Below are 26,841 nucleotides of genomic sequence, written 5' to 3' on the forward strand. Positions count from 1 at the left end.
GATTAGATTGGAGGAAGGGAAGGGTAGGGCGTTAGTACAAGAAACGTTTAATTTTCAGAAAGGTATGACGAATGAAGGTTACTGGGTGAATAAGTGCAAAAAATGGTTACAAAAGATTGGATTGGGTGTATATGGAGAGGTCTGGGGGGGGGGGGGTAGGAATAAATGGGTATGGGAAAGGATAAAGGGAAGACTACTAGATATTGAAAGACAGAGCTTAATAGGGGAATGTAGAGAGAGAGTCTCTTTATCAGTATTAAATAAATTGGTGGAAGTAATAAACCCGAAAACGGAGTTTGAGGGTAGAAGGGATAAGAGAGGTTTGTATTGGTGGATATTGGGTGTTCCGAGGAATAGGGGATGGGTAGGGAGTGAGAATAGGGATAGATGTGTGTTATGTCGAGAGAAGTGGGAGGACCTGCATATTTTTAATCAATGCCGACCTTTGGCGGAGATAAAGATCAAACTACTAAGTAAGAAGGAGCTGCATATGGTAGGGGAAAGCTATAAGATAACATCTTGGTTATGTAGAGAGTGGGAGAAAGGAACGAATATAGCGAAATTCTTAAATTTGGCCAGAGCTATATTGATAAAGAAATTGAGGGAGTAACAGGGGTTGTGCAGATAATGTGGTTCGTGCCGAGGGAGAAAGGGGGAAGGCATTTTGCTCAGAGGAATGGATCTCCGCCCTGAGCAAATGCGGGAAGGGTATCATGGTAATCATGATATCAGAAGAGGGAGCTGTAGTGTTTGGGGAAAGGGGGAGAACACCTTGCCCTGTGGAAAGGTGATCCGCCTGGGGCAAAGGGAAAGCCTGAGAAAATTAGGTAAGCGTTGAGAAAAGGGGAGGTTGAGTAGGTTTGAGGGTAGTGTAAAGCTTAGGTGGAAGTAAAAAAAAATAATAAATAAAACAAAAAAAAGCGAGTTGACTGAGTGAACTAATGGACTTGGAATGGAGTACTGTCTCTTGGTGTGTAAATGAGGAGTGAAAAAATGGATTATTTAAGTGTATTTGTGTGAGGAGGGACTATAAAGAAGGTATATGTGATAGAATTGAGATAGATTAAGTGGGAATGTAGTTAAGGAGAAAATGTTGGCAGTATGGAAATTATGAAAGTAGGTCATATGGAAAAAAAAAGTTAAATGGTGTAGATGCCTTGATGAGGGGTGTAAAATTGAGAGATTCTTGATGTTTATGTATTAAGTTTAATAGGATGGAAGAAATGGGATAAGTCTAACAGTTTGATGTAATTGAGGTGTTGTAGACTGAGAAGACGGAGTGAACTAATGGATTTGGAATGGAAACTGTTTGTTTGTATGTAAGTGAAATGTTAAAAAAAAGTCAAATTGTTTTAAGTGCGATGATGAGGGATGTAAAATGATTGTTAGTTGATGTTTAAGTCTGAAGCTTAATAAGGTGAGACGGTTTGATATGTGAAGTGTGGTGCGGTAGGTGGAGAAGTCTGAGTGAACTAATGGACTTCGAATGAAAAAAGTTTGTCTGTGTAAAAAAAAAAGTGTTAATTGTTTTAGGTGCGTTGATGAGGGATTTTAAATGGTTGTTAGCTGATGTTTAAGTCTTAAGTTTTATAAGGTGAGATGTAGAGATCGGGAGTAGTGCGTGAGAGGTGAGGGTGACGTATCAAGGGAAGAGGGAGGGGTGGGGACTTGACCCCACTCCAAAGAAGTTAGACTTGAGCATGTCTGGACGGAAAGGAAAAGGATAGGGAAGGTAGTGTGCTGGCAATGGACAAGAGTATGTGTGACGTACATACGGAAGTGTGTTGCAGGCCACCTGTTGGGTCTGGTTTCAGCCAGGGTGGCTTGTAACACATGATAAGGAAAGGAACACAGTGTTTGTCAGCGAGGGTCGGTGAGATACGATACCAGTTCTCACGTGGCAAGGCTGGTGGCTGCTGTAGACGGGTTGGTGGGCGTGTGTTCCATGCCAGGGCTGTTGCAGCGACCAGTCTAATTAATTTTTTAAATTTTTTTAGGTGGTAGTCAGGGGTTGGGCTTAGGGTAGTTAGTAGTGCGGTATCGTCCTGCATGTGTGCTGGCTATCCGCGTGTGGGATGATACTGAGTAGATGTAGAGGTAGTAAATGTAGTTAAGTAGTTCTAAGAGAGATGTAGTTGCTATTATTGCTTGTTTTCCTTTGTTTCGCTCTGTCTGTCTTTATTGCCTGTAAGCCGATGGTGTACACTAGGGTGGGCAATAAAGATATGTATGTATGTATGTATGTACGTCACAGCTTAGAATGAAAACACCGACACCAAAGAGTATATAGACTGATATTAACAATGCATAGTGTAATGGGAGTGAGAGTCCTGTGACGTCATCGCCACGCCAGTCTACTGCGCATTCGTCTCGTGACACCAACCGTCTCTCTTCTAGCTACCGTGACTTGAATGTGACCATTGCTATGTTGCCAAGTTTCTTCAAATATACGAGAAGGGAGCGTAACCATGGCCGGACTACACTATAAGGCCGTGTCACTGGAGATCCGACAACGTCGCTTGGAGTCAAGCATGTGACTTCTGTGTTCGTAATTTGTAAACAAGTCTAACGTGGTGTATCATTATATTTTATGTTGTGCGTGAATTAACTTGATGGTATTGTTTTAAATTTAGAGGAAACTGAAGCTATTTTATGTATTATAGTTTTAAGAATTAACCTACACGCTATTTGATATCCTGGAACGACATTAATTTATGGCAAAGGTGAACTTTCCCATGTTGCAGTATGTAAAATAGTGACAATCCACATCGTTCTGTTTTTGAATGTTTCAAATTGCATTAGTTTAAAAGTGCAGCATGATTGTGTTATTTTATTTTACGTTGCACAAGTATGAACACCACAACTAAAACTACCGGTAAGCTTAATTTCAGATGCTGTTTTACAAGTTTTTGAAGCTGAGAAGAAGATAAGAGTGCAGTGTTAAGGTCTGCAAAATAATAAATAAATATCTTTATCAAGGATATGTTTGAATAAGATTCCGTTTCATTGAACATAACTGACGAAAGAGATATATGAAGTGAATTTTCCTGTGTGCTGGTTATAGTAAATGAAATAAGAGTAAACTTCGATAACATGTTTCCTGTCATTTACATTTCAGGTTATGTAGCTTTTAAGCTAGCCAGTAAACTTATTTGCAGATACTGTATTTCAAACATATCAATTGAAACGGTGGAAAATGACATGTTTAATAGCTTAAACAGAGGTGGATTATCGGTCCCTTCAGAATTGCTCTTAAATGTGTGTACAGGTGTATATAAGATCATGCAGATTTTAATCTCTGAGGAATGTGAATTAGCATTGGTTCGGAGTAAGAATCAGAAGTGTATATTGATTCAGCTTACAAGGCAAAGTGTAATTGATACAGAGAGTGCTGCTCATATTGTGAAAAACCTCTATACGTTAACTCCTCTGCCTACCTTTGCCCTATTTTGCAAATATTTCAATCAACAACTACACAAAATACACTGACTGACAGAGCAAATGCAACACCAAGAAGGAGTGGTCAGAACTTTATGCCAATTGCAGGGTAGACTGACGTCACTGAGGTATGCTCATGATGTGAAATGCGCCGCTGTGCTGCGCACGTAGCGAACGATAAATGGGACACGGCGTTGGCGAATGGCCCACTTCGTACCGTGATTTTTCAGCCGACAGTCATTGTAGAACGTGTTGTCGTGTGCCACAGGACACGTGTATAGCTAAGAATGCCAGGCCGCCGTCAACGGAGGCATTTCCAGCAAACAGACGACTTTACGAGGGGTATGGTGATCGGGCTGAGAAGGGCAGGTTGGTCCCTTCGTCAAATCGCAGCCGATACCCATAGGGATGTGTCCACGGTGCAGCGCCTGTGGCGAAGATGGTTGGCGCAGGGACATGTGGCACGTGCGAGGGGTCCAGGCGCAGCCCGAGTGACGTCAGCACGCGAGGATCGGCGCATCCGCCGCCAAGCGGTGGCAGCCCCGCACGCCACGTCAACCACCATTCTTTTTTTTTTTTGCTATTGGCTTTACGTCGCACCGACACAGATACGTCTTATGGCGACGATGGGATAGGAAGGGCCTAGGAGTTGGAAGGAAGCGGCCGTGGCCTTAATTACCACCATTCTTCACCATTGCAAGACACCCTGGCTGTTCCAATATCGACCAGAACAATTTCCCGTCGATTGGTTGAAGGAGGCCTGCCCTCCCGGCGTCCGCTCAGAAGACTACCATTGACTCCACAGCATAGACGTGCACGCCTGGCATGGTGCCGGGATAGAGCGACTTGGATGAGGGAATGGCGGAACGTCGTGTTCTCCGATGAGTCACGCTTCTGTTCTGTCAGTGATAGTCACCGCAGACGAGTGTGGCGTCGGCGTGGAGAAAGGTCAAATCCGGCAGTAACTGTGGAGCACCCTACCGCTAGACAACGCGGCATCATGGTTTGGGGCGCTATTGCGTATGATTCCACGTCACCTCTAGTGCGTATTCAAGGCACGTTAAATGCCCACCGCTATGTGCAGCATGTGCTGCGGCCGGTGGCACTCCCGTACCTTCAGGGGCTGCCCAATGCTCTGTTTCAGCAGGATAATGCCCGCCCACGCACTGCTCGCATCTCCCAACAGGCTCTACGAGGTGTACAGATGCTTCCGTGGCCAGCGTACTCTCCGGATCTCTCACCAATCGAACACGTGTGGGATCTCATTGGACGCCGTTTGCAAACTCTGCCCCAGCCTCGTACGGACGACCAACTGTGGCAAATGGTTGACAGAGAATGGAGAACCATCCTTCAGGACACCATCCGCACTCTTATTGACTCTGTACCTCGACGTGTTTCGGCGTGCATCGCCGCTCGCGGTGGTCCTACATCCTACTGAGTCGATGCCGTGCGCATTGTGTAACCTGCATATCGGTTTGAAATAAACATCAATTATTCTTCCGTGCCGACTCTGTTTTTTCCCCAACTTTCATCCCTTTCGAACCACTCCTCCTTGGTGTTGCATTTGCTCTGTCAGTCAGTGTATGTTAATGATGCTGATGCTATGATTAAAAGTACTGGCAAGAAAAGAAATCTGATGACCCTGGAGTGATTATGTTGGAAGTTGATTACCAATGTTAAAATTGTATTTTGATGGACATAGGATTGTATTGTTTTTCCAGTTGTAGCCATATGCTTGTTTATTTTCATATTTACATTGGCGTATTTATATTTTAATATTCAATTTTGTATATGTATCCAATGAAAACTGCTCTTTCATAGTTTTATTTGAGAAAAGTCCGACTCGTTGGCTGAATGGTCAGTGTACTGGACTTCGGTTCAGAGGGTCCCGGGTTCGATTCCCGGCCGGGTCGGGGAATTTAACCTTAATTGGTTAATTCCAATGGCTCGGGGGCTGGGTGTGTGTGTGCCATATTCAACATTAGAAATCATCCTAAGTAGGGCCACCATCTTCACAGACATGCAGATCGCCTAATAGGCCGTCTACTAGAAAAAGAACTGCACCAGGCCTCTCCGGAGGCCATGTATGTATGTTCAGTCCGTCAGCGATTCCGCTGGTGGGATCCTCAACAGCTCTGCCATCAGCTGTCATAGATGGCCTAGGCATCACTGAAGAGGCGTACTAGGGAAATGAGGAGTGAGGAGTTTCCCGTTGCTTTCCTCATCGAACCAGATTTGCTATTATATATCAGTCTGCCAAGCCCACTGAAATGCATGCACCAACCGACCCTATGAGCAACATTTTCACACCATTCATAGCAGGGACTGGCTGCGTAAGGATTGGCATTACTAGCATCGCTCATTCCTCAGTCGCTTTCATATTGTCAAAGCCAAGGATAAGACAGAGACAGATCAATGAAAGTAACAAAATTGCTCCAGCCTATACCAGAGGACATGGTGCACGGTAAACACTAGGTCCTGCCAGCAAAGGCATATCCGGAGGCCATACGCCATTATTATTTGAGAAAACATAATTGAAGGTTAACTTCTCATATGTTATAAGTAAGACTCCAAGGAGTAGCAGTTGCCAAGTTTCAGTGTCACGGACTTAGTGTAGTCCGGCCATGGCGTAACGCAAAAAAGCTTAAAAAGCATCTTTTAAAGAAAAATATTTTCATGACTTCTCTTTAAATGCTTCATATGATAGGACGCGTGACCGTGTGACCTGAGGGTACGGATCACCAGAAGGTGAAGGTCAGTCAGTTGGCGACAATCTTGTTCCATGACAGCCTCAGAGTAAAACTGTGAACTGTCTGCCTAGGATATGTTTAAGAATTCTTCCCTCTCTGACTTCCAGTTTTTCATTGGAGTCTTTATAGTCCTCGGCACACAAGGCGAGTCACTAAAAAGCAAATATCGCCGCCCTATTCCCTTCTTTAATGGCTCGTCTCTAGGCTCCAGATACTTATGTAGTTTCCTATTTCATCCCTTAACTTGTAGACAACTGATAAAATATATATAAAGATATAAAGAGTGTAACTGTCGAAACAACTGGATACAAATAATTTTTCCGCTTTTTTCTCATTTTCTTCACATGAGCGGAAGAAGTACAGCCTCCTCTTCAGAATTCATGGTGTGAATAACCCAGGTTCCACTTGCGGAACGAAATTACTTCATACGCGGTGAAGCGAGGTAAACTAAAAAATAAACCTCCATTTTCCTTACTAAGGAACTAGAAATCAAAGAAAGAATTACCTCACATTCACCTATAATAATACATAAATTTTCCAGTTCACCAGCCTACATATATATATATCTGTCAAAAAATCTTACCATAGACTTCAAAACTCAGAATACTAACTCCAACATACGCTCACTGGACATAAAACTAGTCTCTCTAGTGCGCACGCACAGATGGACAGTTAAGACTTTACAGATGGCGTAGCGAACGATTCCGGTGCTCAACCGCACGCGCACCGCCTCTTCGTGAGCATGAGGCAGTACCGATCAGTGAGACATTGATGTTTCAAGGGGAAGTGTATGTCAACATGGCCGCGTCCATGGCCACACGGTGCTGGAAGTTATTGGATTTGTTGGTGTTTCACAGCGGACTGTTCATCGTGTCTACAAGCAGTGGTGTACTACACGTGGCCACGAAACACGACGCCAGGAATGTGGTCGGGAAAAGATGCTACCTGAGAGGAACCGGAGACGCGTTTCCCGGCTTGTGAATCAACATCGCTTCCAAACCCGACAGAATTGCTGCAGTCAGTGAATTAAGGGCCTTCCCAACCTTTTAAAGAGAGAACATTGCGACGGGAACCGCATGCAATGAACACTTGGAGTCGGTCACCTCGCAAGAGGCCATTGCTCACAAAGGCGCGTCTTCAATGGGCTAGAAATAATCGAACGTGGACGGTAGCTGGACTAGCGCAATGTAGTGTGGCCTGACGAATCGCTTATTTGCCTGTATTCCATTGGCGCGCGTCGTCGAGTGCACCAAAGGCCAAATGGAGCATTTCATCCAACATGTATGTAAGGTCAGGTTCAAGTCGGAGTTGGGTCTGTGATGTTTTGGGGGTGTTTTTCGGATCATAGATTGGGCCTGCTCACTGAGGTCACCACTATCACGAACCAGCTTCTTTATTTAAACATTCTGGATGATCAGGTGTTGCTGCTTTTCAGTCCATATCTGCATGATTGGTTTGATACTGATAATCCGACTTTTCAAGTTGACAACAGCAAATTTAACCGGGCTGGACACATATATGACTCGTTTTACGAACACTCCCCCACCCTACTATACCTCGATTGGCCTGCAAAATCACCTGACTTGAACCCCATTGAAAATCTGTAGGACATGTTGGAACAGTGGCTAAAACGCCGAAGTCAACATCCCCGTCATTTGGTGGAATTGCTGGATCAAATCCTCACCGAGTGGCTTAACCTACATATGACGTACCTGCACAACCTTGCAGACTCACTTCCTTACTGAGTCCAGGTGGTTACTGGTTGTTAAATGATGCTTGTAATGATCTCTCCAGGGATGACTAATTTTTGTCGGGTAAGCTAACTTTATAACACCCATACACTCAACAACAATAACATGTATTCCAATTCAGGCGTCCACAAACTCAAACACCAACACTGCACTTCAGGCTACATTGGCCACACTGTTGGAAATATCAGTATCCCTTATCACAAACACGCTGCTGCTAAAAAGCACAATTGATTTACAACAAAGAATCCACATCATGAATTCACACCCATTGACAACGCTCTATTAATTCTCCATAGAGGAAATAAGGGCAAATTTCTGAACATGTATGAAAAGAATTTCATCCTCTTAGATCAAACAATTAAACCGATTTTCAGTTTAAGTGATATTATTGAACGAACCAGCGCTCTTTGCGAGACATTAAGTAATCCTTCTTGATAAAACATAAAGTCACAAGTCTCCACGCCATTTGATACGAGTTCTAATTTTTTTCCAGCTGTCAGTTTCCTAACTTTTCCACAGCTCCATATTTCTGATGCGATTGATGTTTCTCTAAAAGACTCAAGAATAAGTGTTTTTAATATATTCTTCTCCATAATTTTTGGTAATGTTCGTGTATTTTACAGTACGAGAAATTGATACCTTTCAGAATTAATCCTTTCTTATAGACTTTTGGTGTGATGTTTTTTCTAGAGAATTTATATAAAATTTATATTATTTTTAAATACTGAAAAAGATGAAATCGACTTTTAATGCACTGACCACGGTGAATTGCAGAAATTAAATCTTTTCCTTACATTCAATGGAAATAACAATATGTTCTAAGCTGTACGCGTAGAGACAGATCCCGGGTTATTCCAATAATCGCGTCTCCAGCTCCTTAAAAAAGTAAATCGCAAGTTCTTTTCTTCGTAAATATGAGAAACGCACTTTTATGTCTTATACATTTCACTCCTCCCACACAAGTGAGTGTGACATTGTTAGGGTAGTCGGAATGTGAGTTTCCACCAGATAGAATAGACCTCACATACAAACCTACTTTGCAGGTTTTGTTGTTCTGAAAAGGCTTCTCGTTTTTTCCTTTTTCTAGCGACATGGGTGGGCGGCGGATATATCAACGGCACGGCGGAGGCCATCTACACGTCAGGACTGGTGTGGTGCCAAGCACCCTTCGGATACGCCCTCAGTCTTGTGTTCGGTGAGTGCTCATTTACACCATCATATTCATACCTTAACCTCCTATACCATTGTTATATTAATACCTTAGTCTCCTCTACCATAATTATATTGTTATATTCATATCTTAGTCTCCTCTACCATTGTTATAATATATTGTTATGTTCATATCTTAGTATACTCTACCATTGTTATAATATATTGTTATATTAATACCTTAGTCTCCTCTAGCATTATTATATTGTTATATTCACATCTTAGTCTCCTCTACCATTGTTATATTGTTATATTCATATCTTAGTCTCCTCTACCATTGTTATAATATATTGTTATATTCGTATCTTAGTCTCCTCTACCATTGTTATAATATATTGTTATGTTCATATCTTAGTCTCCTCTACCATTGTTATAATATATTGTTATGTTCATATCTTAGTCTACTGTACCATTGTTATAATATATTGTTATAATAATACCTTAGTCTCCTCTACCATTGTCAGTTCTTTGCTAACGTTCTTGTAATGTCTTGCAGGTGGGATATTCTTCGCGAACCCCATGCGCCGACAGGGTTACGTTACGATGCTGGATCCTCTCCAAGACTCGTTCGGGGAGAGAATGGGTGGCCTGCTTTTCCTTCCGGCGCTGTGCGGCGAAGTGTTTTGGGCGGCGGGGATTCTGGCTGCTTTAGGTATGTCGGCTACTTTTACTTTGGACTTTAAAAGTCAATTTGGACGGGGGGATCAAGGAGTGGCGTAACAACTGCCGAACACTACTACCACAAGAAAGCGCTGTGATCAACCCAGCACGCAAGCGCGTACAATAAGGGAGGGAGGTCAAGGCAATAACAATAGGAAAACAATAAACTGAAACAGGAAGTGGATGGCTTAAAGGGGCGAGTGGAGGACATTGAGCAGTACTCCAGACTGGATTCTGTAGAAATCCACGGAGTTCCAGAAACACAAGGCGAAAACACAGAGGAGGTGGTCGGTAAAATTATTGCTGCCACTGGGGTAAATATCGATTCATCAATGATCGACATATGTCACAGACTTCCCTCAAGAGCATCTGCCGGACCGAGTACTCCAACACCACCTCGTGGCATCATAGTGAAGTTCGTGCGGAGATGTTATTCTGGCTCGTTTGGGGGGGGGGGGGGAGGAAATGTCATAAGGGGAGGGGTGGGCTGTGACTGTTGTGGTAGTGGGAGTGTTAGAGGTGACATGAGTGGAGGTGGTGGTGGTAGTCGAGGTGGTAGCCGGGGAAGTCAAGGAGAGAGCGTATGCTGTTGTTGCGGTGCGTCTGTAGGGGCCGTGGCACGTGCGTTGTCCATCAGCTGAGCCAGTAATTTAGGTGGAGTCGGCCCTATTTGATGCAGGCGTCGCTGGATGTATACACCATTGTCCAGGACTTTGTAGTAGTCATCCAGAGAGGGGCAGTACAGAAGTACATCTCTTGCAGGTGCGGGGCCGTCGTACAGTCTGGCGGCGCAGTAGGCGCTGGTCGGACGGAGTTCCTTGAGGATGTCTTCTTCCGTGATAGCTAGAAGCGATGGAACTCTGGGTAATATCGGGCCAGGGTGACCAACAGAGGAGTGAATCTAGGACAATCTAAGGACACGAGGAAAACATGAAAATACCATAAATAATTGAAACATCAGAATTTCATAAGATTACTAGACTTAAACGTATTGAGAACATAATAAAATGACATAAGTAGAAATAAAATTCAAAAATACAACAAAGAAGATTTGAGAAAATTAAAAGATTAAGATTCTGTAACATATCCTCCATCCCAATCCAGCATTAATTTCGGCAGTGAATTCATCTTTCTAAATCAATACCTTCTTCGGCTGAATTAATCTGTAGGCCTTCGGGATGAGCAGCGGTCGCTTGGTAGGCCAAGGCCTTTCACGGGCTGTAGTGCCATGGGGTTTGGTTTGGCTGAATTAATATAAATATTACAAAATTCAAATATGGTGCACCATTATCAAAAATCTATTTAAAGCTCCAATGAAAAAGTTAATATAAAAAATCTGTGCATAAATAAATTAGAAATAAACACTTCATACCTCTGAGTATCCTTCAGTTAAATTATAGCCGAATTGAAGTTCTATTCATTCAAATTTTCCTTAGGTAGTGAAGAATATTTTAGATATAAACAGGTAACCAGTAACGAGTAGTGAATAATGGATATCCAATGACCAGACTTACAGGACGAGGTACGCCTAAAAATGATTCACTAGACATTTCTAGTAGAAAATTGAAGTGCACAATAATAAAATATATAAATAACTCGAGGTACCACACAACAGAAAAGGGAAATATCCCAGACCAAGCTTTAAAATACTTCCAAGAATGGAAGTAGGTAATAGAGTGAGAATGAACAATCACGAGTTTGCATCATGCCTAAACCCGCATATGAGGGAGTCAGCGGAACAAATAGAGTTATACATTGTGGTTTTTCTTGGAATTTGGAAATCCCATTTTTGTGGTGGTTGTGATGTTTGGTTAACAACTACAATATTATAAAGTCTTTTGTTAAGTAGTTTGAGGTATACTGCACTTTTCATGAGGAATCTGCAACACTTTTCCTTGGTTAGACCATTGTTGCACTGACATTTGGTTTTTGGTTGTGCATGGAAACGAAGAAAAAAATTATTTGAATAAATGTAATGTAATGATCGTAGGCGTACACAAAGTGGTTCTGTTACTAAATATTAAGATTATATACTTATCATTGCAAGCAAAATCTTTACAGTTTTGTATAATCTTCCAGTATGTTTTTTGCATGATTACACAGTACTACACATATCATCCTGCATAATACGTTGTATATTTTCATCTTCTTTAGTTTTATTGTGGGATACCAGAATGTTCCACTTATTCGCTGTTTATTGAGCCTAGTTACATGTCTTCCATGACCATCTTGTTTTGGTGTTCTCTCAGTCTGTTTCTTTGAGACTGCCTTCGAAAGTCTACCATTACTGGTTCCAAGCAAAGTTATGAACGTCTGTTTGAAAACTCTTATTACCACCATCTACCGAAATATAATACTCACGGATGTGTTGTTTCCTGCTCTCATTTCCACTTGCACATTAGTTTTTCTTTACAAGGTTTACTTACACACACCCATTAATATACGCATTTTGTTAACTGAAGTCACACACATTCCAAAACATTTTGCACACTGTTTCACGTTGTTCTTCTCTGAAACATTCGTAACACTTATGTTCGCAACGTTGTTTATGTTTGTGGACTTTCTTGCCTGTTCTTCCTACATATTCTTGTCCTCCGTTTCTTTTCTTCTTTTTTATATTCCTGTCCCTTAGAATGTATACACTATGACCCTTTCCTCCTACGGTTTTCCACTGTTTCGTCGTTAATTTCCTTACTCGAGACCTTACTCTCGCCCTGAACGTCAGCCATATTTGATGCTATTACACTTGATCCAGATACTCGCCTCTCATTGGCTGTTTGATGTTGGACCAATGTTGCACTAAAACAAAACGGCGTTTGAACAATATGTACGAGGTAATATTCGTCTAAGCCACTTGATAGAAAGGTAGATCACCATACTAGACAACTGATGACACCAATACATCATTTTGCGTGTTGGAGAGGGTTAGACTACTGTTGCGCTGACCCCCCTCATATTCATCGCAGGAGAAATGTTAATATTACATGGAAAATGACCGCTACAAATATAAGTAAGGAAGAAAACTTCGGAGATCACTAACTCAACATCTCATTCTAATATCACATTACGCCACGTTCAATAAAAAGTCATTAACTCCAAACACACTTCAAGCATAGCTCATCCCAAACCGTCTAATCAACTGACGCTCCCCCCAAAAACATCAACATCATTAGGTAATTACCTAATCTGTAATGTAATCAGGATAATAGGTATACAAGGCGGTCGTGTAGAAGTCTGTACGAGTGAAGCTCCGAATATTGGACAAAGTAAGGGGACACAAACGAGGATATTACCATAAATATAGTAAATTTCTGTAAATTAAGGAAAGTATGGCCAGTGTAAAGTGTAATTTCTGGAAAGTAACGTGCGTAACGGATCTACTGACATAATTTTATAAAGAACTTCACGGAGACCTAACCTCTAACATGGCCCCATGCAAGATCTGTAAAGACTCGATCACAGGAGATCAGAAGGTGACTTGTGCTAAGTGTGGAACTGTGTACCATGGCAAGTGTGGAAAACTTAATAAAAGTGGGAGTGATGCAATTGTGATAAATGAAGGTATAACATGGTGTTGTGAGGACTGTAACGAAGGAGAAACGAAAACAGGAGGGGGGATAAACCTTCTAAAGTTACAATGGAGGACATCTAAAAGCAACTGAAAGAGCTAAGAAGCGAGCAGAAAGATCAAGTGTACTGTCTGGAGGTTTGTCACTGCAAACTAGACGACAGACAGAGTGCGGTGAGTGAACAGAAGAGATCGCTGGTGGACCTGCTACAGGTAATTGACATTCTCACATCGGAAAACAATAAACTGAAACAGGAAGTGGATGGCTTAAAGGGGCGAGTGGAGGACATTGAGCAGTACTCCAGACTGAATTCTGTAGAAATCCACGGAGTTCCAGAAACACAAGGTGAAAACACAGAAGAGGTGGTCGGTAAAATTATTGCTGCCACTGGGTTAAATATCGATTCATCAATGATCGACATATGTCGCAGACTTCCCTCAAGAGCATCTGCCGGACCGAGTACTCCAACACCACCTCGTGGCATCATAGTGAAGTTCGTGCGGAGAGCGGACAAGGAGAAACTGATGGATGCCAGAGCTAAACGAGGGAAGACAATAACAACCATCGACCTTGGGTGGACAACATGCCAGCCGGTATTCATCATTGAATGCCTTTCCCCTTCCAGGAAGAAGCTCCTTGCACAGGTAAGAGCAAAGAGAAAAGCGGCCAAATACAAGTTCTCCTGGGTGCGGAATGGTAAGATATTTGTTAGAAGGAAGCCAGGCGATCCAGTTTTACAGATTGAAAAAATGAAAACCTACAACCCGTTTTCCAGTCATTGACCGGGTCAGGGATGGAATGAATGAAACAGATATAGGCTGTTATTACAATGGGGTCGCCACTCCCAAGGTGATTTATTAATGAATGATAAATGCTATGAAATTATAATGGAGAGTGTTGCTGGAATGAAAGATGACAGGGAAAACCGGAGTACCCGGAGAAAAACCTGTCCCGCCTCCGCTTTGTCCAGCACAAATCTCACATGGAGTCACCGGGATTTGAACCACGGTATCCAGCGGTGAGAGGCCGACGCGCTGCCATCTGAGCCACGGAGGCTCCCCCAGTTTTACAGATTATACGTTCAAAAGAATTTGAACAGATAAAGTAAAATGCCAAAACAAAGCGTCAATAACAGTATAGACAGGTACAGTAGTATCAGAATGTGCGAGGAGTTAGGACAAAGACTCAAGAGCTGAAAATAACCATAATACAATCTGCATAACCGAAAGTTGGCTCACTAAGTTTATACATAATAATGAAATCATCCCTAGTAATTACAGCGTGCTTAGAGCAGATAGAGAACATAAAGTAACAGGTAAGCGGAGGTGGTTATAGCCGTTCATAAAATGTTTAAAAACATCAGATTATTTCTTACTCTCGTGAATTCGAATTTATAATGGTTAAAGTTCAGTTTAAATGTAGGTCACATTTTATAGGAGTTGTATATTTTCTACCAAATTCTAACCTTGATCAATACTGTGAATTTTTTGAAGTAGTTGAATCAGCAATAAACTCAGCAAATAAAAGTCCTGTTTGTATTGTAGGAGACTTCAATTTGAGAGAAACAGATCAGGATGTTGGTACAAGTAAAGCAAGATGGGCAGCAATGCAGCTTCAAAACGTCCTAAATCTCATGGATCTAACGTCTAGAAATACTATCACGAATAAATTTGGATACTGTTTAGATTTAGTTCTGGTCTCTACAACAGAGCAAATTCACATTGAGAGAGATGACCAGCCTTTGTTACCTGAAGATGACTATCATCCTGCACTGATTCTGTCAATAGTACGTTGGACAGTAGATCAACTTTTAAGCATCATAATTAAAATAGAGCTAATTTTCAATTACTCTTTGAACTACTAAACACTTGTGATTGGTCAGAATTGAATGACATTGAGGACGTTAACAGGGCTTTAGATTGCTTCTATAATAAATTCTATGAGATTCTCGATTATTGCGTTCCTCTGACTAGGTATAGTAAAAGAACTTATCCAATATGGTATAATAAAGTAATAATACAACTAATTCGAAATAAGGAGTATCATAGGAAAATAAGACTTCGTAGTGAATATAGTATAACAGAGTTCAAAACAAAGAGAGCAAAATGAAAATACGAATAGCGTATAAAAAATACATTCAAGGTATAAAAAGTCATATAGCTAATAATAGCAAAAACGTCTGGCACTTTTAAAGCAAAAGAGGACCAATAATCAAGAATGTCACAGATATATCCTGAATGATAGCACCTTAACTTCTAAGACAAAAATAGATGATGGATTTGCCTCTTACTTCAAGAGTACATTCACAAAAAATAACACCGAAAATAATGAGCAGTATATTCTAGAGGAACTGCAATACAAGGAGCTTGAAATGCTAAATATTTCAGTGGTTGATGATGTTAAATGTGCTATAAAAAGATTACAATATAAAAGAAGAGCTGGTCCAGATAATATACCCCAATATGTAGTGAAAGGATGCGAAGACGCTCTTGCATATCCACTTTGTATAATTATTAACAAATCTCTGCAACAACTGCCTGCTGTCATTTCTTGATGGATACAGTACTTTTGCATCCATCTCTTGGCACAGGCCAGAGTAAAGTGTAGCTTCCACCGAAGTCCCAGTCAACATCCATGGCTGTGACAATATGGAAGTTGCTGGGGTATGCGTAGTGCTGAGTAATGACATTCAGAGCATGACTAGTGGATCTGTTATGAAAGGTGCTGCTCATAGGGTCAGTTGTGCTGCAATAGTACTTTCTGACCCAGTGAGGAAAGCAATGGCAAACTACCTCACTCCTCATCTTGCCTAGTACGCCTCATTTCAGTGCTGCCATTGGTTTTTGGGGTTTCCTCATAACCGCATAACCTTTGGTGGTGCTATTTGAGGATCCAACCAGCCTCTGGGCTGATGACCTAACCGACTCTGCAACAAAAAATATTTCCTGACTTGTGGAAGATAGCAAGCTTGTGTCCAATTTACAAAGATGGTAATATTGAAAAGATACATAATTATAGACCATTATCAATACCATCAGTCTTATGCAAAGTGTTTGAAGATATACTTTACTGCATATCTATCAACATGTTGAGAAAGTCAGCATAGAGCAACAGCATGCCTTTATGTAAGGGATATCAACAAGTTCAAATTTAGTAAACTTCATAAATTATGTGTCATCTATTTTAGATCAAGGAGGACAAGGGGAAGTCATATACACGAACATGACAAAAGAATTCGATAGGATTGATCATTATAAACTTCTAAACAAGCTTCACAGTTTTGGTTTTAGCCCTGAACTGGTCTAAATCTGTAACTCCTACTTCAGGAATAGATTTTAATTCGTTAGTTTCAAAGGGGTAGCTTCACCCATTTACAGGGTAACTTCAGGCATAAACCAAGGTTAAAAATTAGATCCACTGTTGTTAATTCTGTTTGTTAATGATATTGGCTCTGTACTGAAGGATTCTAAACTTAAGTTATATGCCGATGACATGAAAATTTCTTCTTCTTCTTAAGCCGTCGTCTCCAAACGGAGGTAGACGATCCACACGGCCAGCTCTGATCTTGACGTTGCAGCCATGCCATGTGGATTTATTGGAATATCTCTCAGGATCTTTAATGCAGTGGTTTCCCGTTGCCTTCTGCATCATAATGCCGTTGACCAAACTGGTTCCTCCGCCTTTGGGAACAATTTCTTCTTCCCAGGACAATAGAGGGCCCTTACCCATACCAGCTCATCCACTCTCAAAGAGACTGTTGGCACTTGGTATAGGGGATCTCCTTATACCGGGAGATAATCGGTCCCTTCATTCGTTAGCCGCCTGCATATAAAATATTATTTTTATATGCAGTCTTTGCCCCCTCTCTACCGCGGGGAGGGGAATGTCAGGATTTCACCGTCAATCAAACAAGGACCAAATGGCATTTCCTTGTTTCTCTGGTTCTTTAGAGAGGCATGCAAATTTACAGGCAGATTACTTCAAACAAGGATAACGAAAAATTACAACAAGACCTCACAACACTGGTTGAATGAGGAAAACAGAATTCCTTTCAGTTCAATGTTAAGAAATGTGAACCAATGGTCTTTACTAGAAAAAGACAATCAAAAATCCATTCTTATGAAATGAACAGTATCAGCCTAAAACGAGTTAAGGAAAAGAAGAATTTGGGAGTAATATTTGATATTAAACTTCAGTTCAAAATACACATAAATAACGCCGTAATGAGAAACACAAAGAAATTGAAAATATCAAAGCCATAATACAGGTATATAATTCACTAGTTAGAACAGAATATGCATCCATAGTCTGGAATCCATCATGTATTAAACGTATAAAATAAATAGAAAATGTTCAAGCTAAATTTATAAGACATCTGTATTTCTAAAACTAGAGCATAATATGTGGCATACAGTGACTTAATAACAAATTTTGGGATAGATAAGTTGCATACTAGGAGAACATTAACGAGTGTAAAATACCTACATAGAATTCTCAAAGGTAAAGCAGATAACCGAGAATTACTCCATCGAATAAACCTGTATGCACCCTTTGGAAGTAATAGAAATAATATAACTTTCTTCGTTAAAAGGTCAAACACAAATCACCATATGAATTCACCATTAAACAGAATATGTCGGTCAATTAAGAAAATACCAAACGTGGAGATATTTCACGAGGAAAGTGTCTTGTTAAGGTCAGTCAGAGGGGAATTCGCACAGAGAAAAGACATAAATTAAATAAATTAGCATACTTGTGTACCACGAATAATTTAGTCCTTAGATTAATTTAGATTAACAATGTATATTTTAGGAGGAATTAAAATAATAAGTTGAAACACACACTTACCACTGTCCATAGTTCATAAGTATAGTATTAGGTTTCATATTTTAATTTTTATTGCAAATTATTTATAAAATTATAAGTAAGAAATGGAAATGTTCTGTAAGTAGGCAGAAATGATTGTTGAACAATAAATCAAATAAATAAATACATAATCTTATCTCGTTATCTTGTCCGAAACAATAGGATAACGGATGCGAGGATGATGCCATACCCAACAATGGCAAGAACAGACACAAGAAAATGAACGACTAGCAGAGAAAGAAATAAAGAAAGTAAATCTCGAAAAGATGAATGTCACTTCAATATTCTACAGAAATGAACTTCATTTAATCATATTTATAAGTTACAAGTAAACGTGAATAATGACTTGGTGTCCCCGAAAATTATCACCAAAGGTCATACATGGAAACAAGCTAATTCAGTTCAATGTTGCCATCGATGCTTTCACGGCCCGTACTTTTGCCCTGTTTTAATGTTCGCCGTTGTGAGTATCGTCGTGCGGTTGAACACTGGGGAGCTGTTTAGTTGTTCACTGCATGCGACTGTGTCAAGCACATCTCTGGAGCCGAATCAACGAACAGTCGTCGTGTATTGTATAGTCAGTGGCAATGTGTTCAAATCCAGCTGTCTACGCACAGCGGCTGTATGAGTTGATTGACTGGACTTCGGAAAGTGAAAATAAGGATTTTAGCCGTTCCCACGTAACAACCGGTCGGGACTCCCAGGTGTGTGTACAGAAGAGAGATTTGTAAATAGACTAGAAATTTGTGTGGCCAGTCATAACTGGGTAGAATTGTTTGTGTTTAAATAGGTGTGAGTGTGCAATGGTTAGGCCATATGGAGTTTAATGCGTAACAATACTATAGGTTGACCTTACTACTAGCTTAGCATTACAACACTGTCATATACAAATTCACTCATGCCGTAAGTATTTCATAATTTTGCACCATAACTTACAGTTGATTGAGCGGCCCGATTACTAACTATTATCTTAGCATTACAACACTGTCATATGCAAATTCACACATACGTTAAACAATTCAGGTGCCTTAATACTACAATTTACAGTGCATTAAAGTATGACACAATCACATAGAAATTACACGCAATTTACAGAATGCTGGAGTCTGTTCCTGAAGCATCTTGCATTTTTGGTGAAAGGCTCTAAGGGAGCTGGAGGTAATGCATTCCAGTCATCAATTCCCCGATTTTCGAATGAATATTTACCATAGGTAGCTTTTTTTTGCGATCCACCTTTTACTTTATCCGAATGTTCTTTCCTACTTATGTAACATGGCTTTTCTACTCTATTCTTCAACTCTCCCTAAGCTGGTTTATTGGTCTAGGCATTATGCATGGCACATCACCATTTTCGTTTCCTTCTAGTCCCCAGTGTTTTCCACCCAAGTTTTTCTATCGCGACTTCCGTTAAGAAATTTCTGCCCATTGAATTCCGATTATTATTATTATTATTATTATTATTATTATTATTATTATTATTATTATTATTATTATTATTATTATTATTATTATTATTATTATTATTATTATTATTATTATTATTATTATTACGGAGTTATCCGTGGAAGACAGATGTGAAAGAAGGTGCGGGCTGGAATGGGTCTAACTACAAGTCCGAAAAGCGAATTAAAATTTCAATGAAGGTTATATTTTCAAAAATGCCAAAACTTAACAAGTTTTAAGAAAGCTTTGGACTTCAACAAATAACAGCAAGTCAACCAATAACCAAAAATAAGGTGCAAGACCAGGAAAGTAAAAATTTAGAGGCAATTAAACATATTTTCACTAGGTGAAATTACCATAAAGCAAAATTCAGGTACAAGTATGATTTCCCCAATGAAAGAACAAGTCCAATGTTCGTTACAAGTCCTGGGCTACAAGCCCCACCTTACATCTTTGAGCTTCAAGCCCAACTTGCCGAGGTACCTTTTGAACTAAGGGGCAGAAAACCCCATCATACCAAGGAGCACTTGCTCCTAATTACAATGTTAAGCCTCCTAGAGGTACACAGAGATAAAATTTAGGAAAGAGCAGACCCGCTCGCAATAGTTTAAGCCTATCAGAAGGCCCTAAACAGACTTTACACTTAATTGCCCTTAAGACATACTTATAAATAAACAGGGGTACCTTGTACCCATTCTACTTGGCCTAGAACGAAAAATAATAGGTTAATGTAAATGGCCCTAAATGCAAAAGGAATGGAGGCGTGAGTTAGCACTCCTAAATACACATTTTAAAACCTAAAAGGCACTAGGCCGATTACACAGGGGCTAATCCCAATCTATGGAGGTGACTAGTATACAAAATAAATTTAACACATTAAGAAGGAAGAGAAAACGGTTACGAGAACATAGTCACCTCAAATTCAAAAATGAATGGGAGCTCGAGAGGGTAAAGCACTCTCTATCCCCGATTTAAGTTGAAGAAATTTGTAGTTTTTACATAGGCTGAAGAGGGATTTACAGTTTAAAGAGATGGGTTACATATTAAAGGTTTCGAACCTTCCCCGCGAGTTAAACTGCTGAGCTAGCAAGAAAAGATGTAAAACGGCCATTACCTTGTTGAAGATCGGTTGCCCGAAGAAAGAGGCGCTTGCCGCCCCCTGCTACATATCCACACGCTAAGCTAGATGTTATTGAAGTGGCCCGGAGACAAGAAAATCAGCAGTTTTTATACCCTCGCGGAAAATTCGAGACCGTTCATGAATGATTAAGACCCGCCCACAAACGTTTATTGTCTAACAGCAAATGTTACGTACCAATCTATGAAGAAACACCTTATTGGTGGAAAATTAATTACAGAAATTTAGGATTGGTTAAATTCAAAAGAGGCGGAAAGAAAGCTTAATATTGCCAACCCACAAATGAAAGAACAAAATTTAGTAAAGACAAAACTTATGAATACAAAATTTTTCCAAGAAAGTTCATTCCTTCGCACCAGAGTGCATTATCATAGTTTTTTAGTAGAGACATCTGTTAGAGAATGTCCACACTTCTTGATCAACAAAAGCAAATCAGAAACACCCAGTGGCATCTTCTGATAAACAGTAGAGTTGATTCAGTTGTTACAGTTCAGGGTTTCTCCTGTAGAGAGGTACTTTAAGGCGGAAAATTCAAATTTGCATCGTAGAGGTGTACTAACCGGTACAATTATTATTATTATTATTATTATTATTATTATTATTATTATTATTATTATTATTATTATTATTGGTGTGTAAGAGCTAATACTTGAATTTGTTCCAGGCGCGACGCTCAGCGTCATCATTGACATGGACCATCGCACCAGCGTCATTCTCAGTTCGTGCATAGCTGTCTTCTACACGCTATTCGGCGGGCTGTACAGCGTGGCCTACACGGACGTCATCCAGCTCTTCTGCATCTTCATAGGGCTGGTACGTACTGTACATCATGGAATATTACTGACAGAAATGAAGGCTATTTGAATAGACAAAAACGTAACTAAATGGGTGGCTAAATTTATCGAAAATGTAATACAGAGAATTAGAGTAGGTGAAGCGTTATCTGATGGTGTAATGATTACAGTAGTGTGCGTATTAACTGGGACAGGCTACAGTCTTGTCCCGATAGAATGGACAAGACTGTAGAATTTTTGTTCTGTGGGGCACATGAATCCGAGAAGAGCCGTAGGACAAGGTTCTTTTTTCTGATGGTTAGCTGTAACCAACTTTATCCGCTCAATTGTTGGACTCCTGACAGACTATTGTTACCTTGACTATGAACAACAATTGAAGGAGTGTTTTACAAAACCCGAAATCTACAAAAATATACATTTTCAGGAGAGATTTTTTTCATTGGTTCTGTAGCGCCTTCCTATCCACGAAATGTTACTATAAAATTTGTCACAAATGGAAGCTAATAATTGCTTTTACACAAATGAAGTCTAAAATCTGCGGTAAATTAAGAAATATTTTATTTGTGGGGAATATTACGTACACCTACAAGTACTTTTGGTGCTACGCTTACAATAACACGCGTACTGTATGTCTTTTGTTTGTCTTTCACTTTCAACAGCTTTGTGTGTGATGTCTGTGTTCACTGAACTTCTTTGCTTTCGTATGGACAAAGATAATGATAATCCACAGACCTAGCACTCCCATTCCTCGGTGCTAGCCCTGGACCTCAAGAAATTGACAAAAGACGGCACCAGCAGCGGAATACGACATAAACGAGTCCTGTCTACAGGCCGTAAGTATGTATTCATATTTCTCTAATAACGACGGTATTTGTTAATTTACCGCAGATTTTTCACTTCATTTGTATAAAAGCAATTTTTATGTTCCATTTGTGACAAATTTTACAGAGACAGTAATACCAGTTTAAAGAAAAGGATATAAATGAAATACTGGATATTTTACGAGTATATGTTTTTATAACTAAATACTGTCTCTAAATTAACTCTGAAAATAACACATTTTTACGAAAGTCGACATCTACACACTTCTATTATTAGTTTCTAAACTTCTTAATCAAGATTTTCAAGAAAAAATTTCGATACTTAGACATTTCAAGCATGTTGCGCAGTGAAGGGAAGAATAACAAATCTTAAGGCATTTATATGCCTTTTCCAGATCTATTATTGATTAATTGCCCAAAATATTGCCAATAATAAAGTCCTGAAAATTACAGGGCACTTCAATGATAGGTACAATATTATCGAATCATATGAACTTCCTTCATCAAAATACACAGACGCTGCTTTATCCTCACCATTCTTCTCACAATCCCGGCTTCATAAAATTTTTAAACTATTCTTGTGAAGACACATCCACATACTTCAGTAACTTCTTTATGTCAGCCCTCCTTCTTTTTTCACCAACGTGGTTTATGAATCGAAGTTTCACAGCTGTATTCTCATCTTAAGATCTTCAACTTCAATACTGGACACTGCGTAGGTTGTTTTCTTAAAGGTCAGTCATTTTCAATGATTTTTAATGGAAGCTTCTTCAACATTTTCTGAGATTTAGATTTAAAATCAAATATTTTACAGTGTCTACCAAGAATTAGGCACGTCCGATGTTTTCCTAATATCGCATGATATTCTGACGGTAAAGTGATCGTGTCTACTCTTCGATACTCTTTCTCAATATTTCCAATGATGCGGTCAGGAGGACGGGGAAACAACGGAGATTCTTTTTGAAAACAGTAGAATTATCTCGTATTTTCATGAGAATGTACAAGACTGTAGAATTTTTGTTCTGTGGGGCACATGAATCCGAGAAGGGACGTAGGACAAGGTTATTTTTCTTTTCCTCCTTCAAATTGTTTTCCAGTTCAGTAACGTAGTGGTTCAGCGCAAATGCGATTTCTTTTTAAATATATAGATGTCAAGTTTCTTGTAAACATCCGTTGCCAGTAGATGTTAGGTTTTGTGAAAACTCCCCTCATTTGTAGGTCCCCTTCAGTTCAGTTCAGTGCTTGTATATGTAGCAACAGCGTGTATTATTTCTCTGTTCTCAACAGGAAAACTTAGTGTTTCTGTTGAAATTGACATTTCACCTAAAAAGCGGGCAAAATATTTGCTCTTCGTGAATACACATCTATGACTACAAGAAACATTGCCTTTTTGTTGGTGTGGGAAAATTTAGTGTGTCAAGACTTCTTAGGGGATATAGCGATAACTGGAGGTTGGTGATATTTTACTCTGGCAGGGCTGTGCCACCATCTCCCTCTCTCTCTCTCTCTCTCTCTCTCTTTTTTTTTTTTTTTTTGCTAGTTGCTTTATGTCGCACCGACACAGATAGGTGCTATGGCGACGATGGGACAGGAAAGGTCTAGGAATGGGTCTGCCGACAGTGGGGTTCAAACCCACTATCTCCCGGATGCGAGCTCACAGATGCGCCACCATCTCTATACCCTCCCCAATCGGTCTAGTTTTCACTGACCACCACGTTAGTTTTAGCGCCGGGAGGTGTCCGTGAACTTCGGTTCGCCAGGTGCAGGTCTTTTGATTTGACACCCGTAGGCGACCTGCGCGTTGTGATAAGGATGAAATGATGTTGAAGACGATAAACACATCCAGTCCCCGTGCCAGGTAAACTAATCAATGATGGTTAAAATTACCGACCCTGCCGGGAATCGAACACGGGACCCCTGTGACCAAAGGCCAGCACGCTAACCATTTAGCCATGGAGAAGGACACTTTTAGATGAATAATAATAATAATAATAATAATAATAATAATAATAATAATAATAATAATAATAATAATAATAATAATACACAATTCATAGCTAAGGCCACCAAGAGAGCCAAAAGTAAACCAGAGGGCAATAAAACGGACAGGTAAGTTTAAATATCTTGGCGAGTGGATAGAACCAAGCATCTCTGAAAAAGAAGCTTTCCTTTCATGCATGAATAAAAAGGAAATGCCTTTTCAACTGGCCAAAGATGTTTACATAAAAAATTCCATATCCTTGAGCGCAAAACTCAGACATTAGTGCACTGTTATAAGACCAGAGGCTTTGTATATAGCGGAATGCCTTGCTGTGTACAAGAAAGGCCTGATAAAAAACTGGAAATTAAAGAGAGAAAGATCTTAAGGAAAATTCTTGACCCAATTAAAGACAAAGATGAATATAGACGTCGGCATAACCACGAGCTGTATACTTATGTCCAGGAGATCTCTGATGTCATGCGGAGAAGGAGAATTGTATTTTATGGCCACTTGCTAAGATTGAAACCCACACGATTATCGAACCAGATCTTTACCTATTTTAAAGTAATACCGGGCGAGTTGGCCGTGCGGTTAGAGGCGCGCAGCTGTGAGCTTGCATCCGGGAGATAATGGATTCGAATCCCACTGTCGGCAGCCCTGAATATGGTTTTCCGCGGTTTCCCATTTTGACACTAGGCAAATGCTGCGGATGTACCTTATTTAAGGCCACGGCCGCTTTCTTCCAATTTCTAGACCTTTCCGATCCCATCGTCGCCATAAGAAATATCTGTGTCGGTGCGACGTAAAGCGGCTACAAAAAAAAAAGTAAGAAGACCCAGCCAACTTCGTTGAAGGAGGTGGAAAGGGGCGTACAGGAGATGGGGATAACTCTTAACGTGGTCCATAGTAGGCCGATACGAAGAAAGAAGTAATAATAATAATAAGAAGAAGAAGAAGATTCGGAGACCCTGACTGAATATAAATCTGCTTGCACTACAACATTAATTAATGAATTAATTAACACTACAATGGCATTTGTGCACGCACATTAACAGCCTAACAGCTGAAGCAATCCCGAATACTATGGCACTGCACTGTTTCACTGATCAAAATAAAAAATGATAATAACGATATTCCTGAAAGCAAATAAACAGTGCACTCCGAATTTCTCTCTCCTTGCTCTAATTTCAAAGCATGACAAGATATTTAACAATTTGACCACCCTACACAATAGTGGCGTCACGTTATGGTTACATTTTGAATGTTTATTTGAGATTCTTTATAGAACTGAGTATAATGGAATTCATTGTTTTGTAAAATGTGTTGGAATTAATCTCTGACAACAATTAATGTAAGACGTGGGTACATTGTAAAGTGGTTGGCCATTCAGTGGCCTACACCCACCTGCACTCTTCTTACTCCTGAGAAGCCCGCACCCCGCACACTTGCTAAGTCTGCTCTGCTACCACAGCCCGACTAAAGAGGAGACATCGTGCTTGCTGGGAAGCAGCCACACTCTGATAGCCTTTGTCATATTTTTATTGAAAATAGAAAAGCAAAATGTTTACAGCCGAAATAATAGACATTGCACAACTGAATATCACACCATATAAGTTCGACTTCGCTAAATTTGTCCATATTTTTATGGAATCAATTGCAGAGTGAAATAACGTTAAATCTTTTTGAAAAAAACGGCCAGGCGGCGCCCAAAAGCTCTTCATGCACGAACCGCCACTGATACTGATACTGCCTCATTGTCTCCAACCAGATGTGGGCGAAAACGGAAAAGCACCCCTAGAACTGACAAGACCCAACTTAGAAACAGTGGGTGGAAGATGGTGGGTGGAAGATTTAACACCTGCCATGAAGAAAAAAATGCTTCGCAAAATATATAAATCTTGGATCTCCAATTACTGTAAATATGTAATTTTCAGTGACGAGTCAAATTTATTGAGCAAGGGTTGTGAGAGCTGAGCATCTTGAACAGACTGTAAAACACCCTTCACTGGGGCACTGGTTCCAGTTGACGGTCTGATGAGCTGAACCAAACACATAGAAGTCTTTAGGATTGTTTCATTCCGGCAGACCTTTGCAGATGGTGGAGGATGACCTGGCCCCGTGTCACACTTCGAGAGCTGTCAAGACGTTCATGGAAGAAAACAACATTAATGTGCTTCAGTAGCGCCGTAATTCAATAGAATTAAATCCCATAGAGAATTTGTGGAGTATTGTGAAAAGGAGTCTTGATAAAATGGACTGTTCAACAAAAGAAAGCATATTATTGAACGTGGTGAAAGTGTGATTTTGACGACGAACTACGAAACATTTGCTCAAACCTGGTCGAACCTATGCCTCAACGTGTTCACAAGGTCATTAACGCACATTATTTATTAATATTCAGTAAACTACTAACTGTATTAT

The 26,841-nt window shown here is 40.2% G+C and overlaps 1 protein-coding gene across 1 annotated transcript in view; it reads left to right on the plus strand.

Moving 5' to 3' along the window:
* ChT (choline transporter) overlaps nt 1–26,841 on the plus strand; it is a 148,530-nt gene that overhangs the window by 33,491 nt on the left and 88,198 nt on the right. The window contains exons 2-4 of the mRNA XM_067154269.2: nt 9,027–9,134; nt 9,645–9,800; nt 21,489–21,637. Of these exons, the coding sequence (XP_067010370.1) occupies nt 9,027–9,134; nt 9,645–9,800; nt 21,489–21,637 (413 nt within the window). The remainder of the gene's footprint in view (nt 1–9,026; nt 9,135–9,644; nt 9,801–21,488; nt 21,638–26,841) is intronic.

Source organism: Anabrus simplex, chromosome 10, assembly GCF_040414725.1.
Source record: "Anabrus simplex isolate iqAnaSimp1 chromosome 10, ASM4041472v1, whole genome shotgun sequence".
Taxonomy (NCBI): domain Eukaryota; kingdom Metazoa; phylum Arthropoda; class Insecta; order Orthoptera; family Tettigoniidae; genus Anabrus; species Anabrus simplex.